At 29.0% G+C, this 3925-nt stretch overlaps 1 protein-coding gene across 1 annotated transcript in view; it reads right to left on the minus strand.

The window, feature by feature from the left end:
* The window catches only part of LOC102677155 (homeobox protein extradenticle), a 62777-nt gene that overhangs the window by 12350 nt on the left and 46502 nt on the right, over window positions 1-3925 (minus strand). Inside the window, exons 6-8 of the mRNA XM_006614755.2 lie at window positions 1241-1431; window positions 1005-1140; window positions 401-497 (exon numbers count right to left, since the gene is read on the minus strand). Coding sequence (XP_006614818.1) covers window positions 401-497; window positions 1005-1140; window positions 1241-1431 — 424 coding nt within the window. The remainder of the gene's footprint in view (window positions 1-400; window positions 498-1004; window positions 1141-1240; window positions 1432-3925) is intronic.

Consider the following 3925-nt stretch of genomic DNA (forward strand, 5'->3'; position numbering starts at 1 on the left):
TCTTGAAAGATTTATAAGTCAGGTGCAATAATAATGGCATAGCCAGAACTGAACAATGAGTAGTAATTCAGTCGCGTAATGATTTATGGTAATGAAGAACCATTATACCACGTGATTTGTTTTTCTTCTAAGTTCAGATTCGATGTTGGAATAATCGTGATGAAGTCAAAAAAATTAACGAGTTCATTAAATATATAATCTATTATGCGTCAATCTATTGATTGATTACGTGACATTTCCTCAGCAACGCTCCATAAATGGTAAAAAAAATAATCGAATAATTTTTTGATAGATAAAATTACAATATTCGTGGATTTTTGATTGATATTCTTCAATCAAGTTATTCGAAACGAACTCTTCAAGGAACACCCGTCGCTCATTTGCGAAGGACGGAACTTACCAGCTGCCTTTTTGGCTGCGTACAAGTTCGCCTCCTCCTGTGCTTTACCTATGTTTTTCTTGTAGCGTATCCTCTTGTTGCCGAACCAATTAGAAACCTGCAAAAAAGATAAACGATGCAAGATCATTAAGAAATTTTTAAAAAGATTTAATATTGAAAATAATATTATCAGAATTATCAATACTTATCAATATTTAAAATATCATTAATCATTAAATATATATTAATGATTAGATAGATAAGATACAGATCTTTTAAAAAAAGAAAGCTTGATATTGCAAAATGTTTAAAACAAAAATCTTAAAAATTTTATTTTACATCGCCATTTAAGATAAAATTCATTCAATAATTTTTTCTTATTAATTTTACAATTAATTAAATATTATTTAATGGTTTTGAGTATGTATAAAAATATAAAAAATGGAATGATTCATTCTCAAATTCTAAACTATGAAATTGACCATATAAAAAAAGAAATAAAATGATCATAACCAGAATTTTAATGTTAATGACAATCAGAAATGTATATTAATAATAACTTAACAACAGATATCTTAAAATAATAATTCACATTATTGTGGAAAAATTTTTTCTTGTATTTTACCTGACTCACGGTGATTCCACATTTTCGTGCGAGTTCTTCTTTAGCTTCTTCGCTTGGATATGGATTACTCAGGTGTGAATAGAAATACTCGTTGAGAATTTCAGAGGCTTGTTTGCTAAAGTTTCGTCTTTTACGCCTGTGATAAAAAGCAATTTATTTTCTCTTTGCACCGATTACTTTTCATATGTTAAATTTAATAAAAATAAACGATTAATTTTTACACGATGAATACTTGCCTTGCATCGAGGAATCGACTCCTCAAAATCATCACAGCCTCACAGGTAGACTGTTTCAGTTGCATTTGAATGCTGGAGAACTTCTTATGAATAATCTGAACCATCCTCTCGATCTCTTTTGGCGTGATTGGCCTGGTACGACTTTGTTCCCTCAATAAATTCATTACGTGAGTTGTGAACTCGTTACACGCCTGGAAAAAAATTCAAATTTATTTTGTTGCTATTTTCCTTTTACTTCAAGATCTTTTTCTTTAATCTTTACAATTTTGTGTAAAGAATTAAAAGAAAAGTTTGTTGAATGTTAACTTTGTTATATTACAGTGTTATTTAAACATAAGTATTTTAACTTTTATTATTTGCTGATAGCTTTTCTAATTTTTTTTTTTTTTTTTTACAGGCAAGAATCGTCGACAAGCACTCAATTAAAAAAAAGAATAAGAAACTCCATCGTCAAAAAAAATTTCGTAAGCTTCCTTCAGATATCTTACGAAGAAAAGAGTAATGTCTTGGCATCAAGAGTGACGTTTCTCAAGCAAGAATGAACGAAACCGCAAAAGGAAACGAAGAAAAAATGATTCGTTCAAAGAAGCAGAATGAAGCAGAAAACGAAAGAAAAAAAAGAAGAAAAAAGGAAGAAAAACCTATGACGATCGAGGATAAAAAAGCGAGAAGAAAGACGCGTACGTATAATGCATTATTCCTGGTGGCTGCTCGGTTTAAGGGAAAAAGGACTTTGCTCGATATCAGTATTCGAGACGAGCACGCTACCTTCGGATAGGGAGCGAGGGAAAGGACACGAAGAAGAAAGGGAGAATGGAAAGTGGTAGAAAGAGGAAAGACGTAGAACAAGGGTAGAAGAGTATGGAGGAGGGTGGATTTTCCTGAGGGAAGGCGATAGAAGAAAGAGGTTGGGGAGAGAAGTCGGACAGGGTGGCTCGCAATTTCGAAATGGATTCCACTCTGCCGCCATACCCCGGCGCTTTCCTCGTCTTTCTTCCATCTACCTCGTTTCTCTTCGTTCTTCTTCTTTCCTTTTTGCTCTCTTTATTTCTCTCTCTCTTTCTCTTTTATCTTTGCACGAGGCGTACCACCAACTTGGTGGGGTGGATCAGCTTCATTCCTGGCTTGCTGTTCGCGAGGACGAGGGGCTTGGGACGATCTCGAGTAGGTGGATTGGATGGAAAACCCGCAGAGAATTATGCCCTTCCTTACGAACTTTTCTCCAATTTTTAAATTATCGTCCAAATAAAAATATACGAATTTTTTTTTGAATATTCGTAATGAGAATCCTTTGGGTGAATGATGGACGATGTATTGTCTTCCAAGTATCGAGTGAAAATCGATCATACAATAAATACAGATTTTGGAATCCACTGTTCGATACGAGACACGATTTAGAAAATATAAAAAATTGTTATTGAAGATATATTCTGTTTTTACAAAATTTTTATACAAAAGATAAATATATTATTTTTTATCGATAATCTATTCAAGTTTTCCAATTATATATATGAAATAATATAACAGATAAAAATACAAACAAATTTAAAAGATTTTGGAAAGTTAGATAAATTTAGATGTATATCAATTTTTAAAATTTCCAAATATATATATGGAGATTCTTATTTCACATATATGTGAATAAAATCGAATCAATTCGTTAATTTTACCATATGGATACTTGTACCATAAATATGATATAAACGCTGATATACTAAGTACTTCTAAAGGTTATACTGCATTTACATCGACATATACTTACATCATAGAACTTTTAAACAATAGAAGATGAAACAAAAGTCAAACATCTACAATAAAAGCAACTTCTTCAATTACAATTATAAATTTATTATAATATTTATTTAAATCACAATTCTTCTGCAATATAATTAAAGATAACATTTGTAATATTTGTTTAATAACATACGATAGATATCAGCTCAAACAAAATTTCAATATATTAAAGAAGAATTAAAAATCGTTAAATATAACAGAACAAGAATAAATGAGACCGTACATGATTATAGGGAAAAACTTATAATAACTAAGATATACGTGAAAAAGTAAAGGAGTATCATGGAAGACGAATGAAAATTGCGTAGGATTTTAGAAAAACGATAGAATACAATTATATTAAAATAAAATTATTATTTTAATATAATATTAAAATATGATTAGTGTTAAACGCAATAAAATAAATATATAATTTCTTTAATTCAAATTTTTCCCAAAATGAATGAAACCGTACATGATTATAGGAAGAAACCTATAATGAGTAAGATATAGATGAAAAAGGAAAAAAGTATGGAAGACGAACGAAAATTGCGTATGATTTTAGAAAAACGATAGAATACAATTATATTAAAATAAAATTATTAATTTAATATAATATTAAAATATAATTAGTATTAGTGCAATATATAAATATACATTACAATAAATATATAATTTCTATAATTCAAATTTTTCCCAAAATGAATGAAACCGTACATGATTATAGGAAGAAACCTATAATGAGTAAGATATAGATGAAAAATTAAGTAAATGTTATGGAAGACGTGCAAAAAAGATGTGTGAAATAGAGAGACGATACAATATTATTATATTAAAATAATATTAATTAATTATTAGTATTAAAATAAAATTAGTGTTAAGTGCAATAAATAAATAAAAATTAAAATAAAT

This window comes from Apis dorsata, unplaced genomic scaffold (assembly GCF_000469605.1).
Source record: "Apis dorsata unplaced genomic scaffold, Apis dorsata 1.3 scaffold_196, whole genome shotgun sequence".
Classification (NCBI taxonomy): domain Eukaryota; kingdom Metazoa; phylum Arthropoda; class Insecta; order Hymenoptera; family Apidae; genus Apis; species Apis dorsata.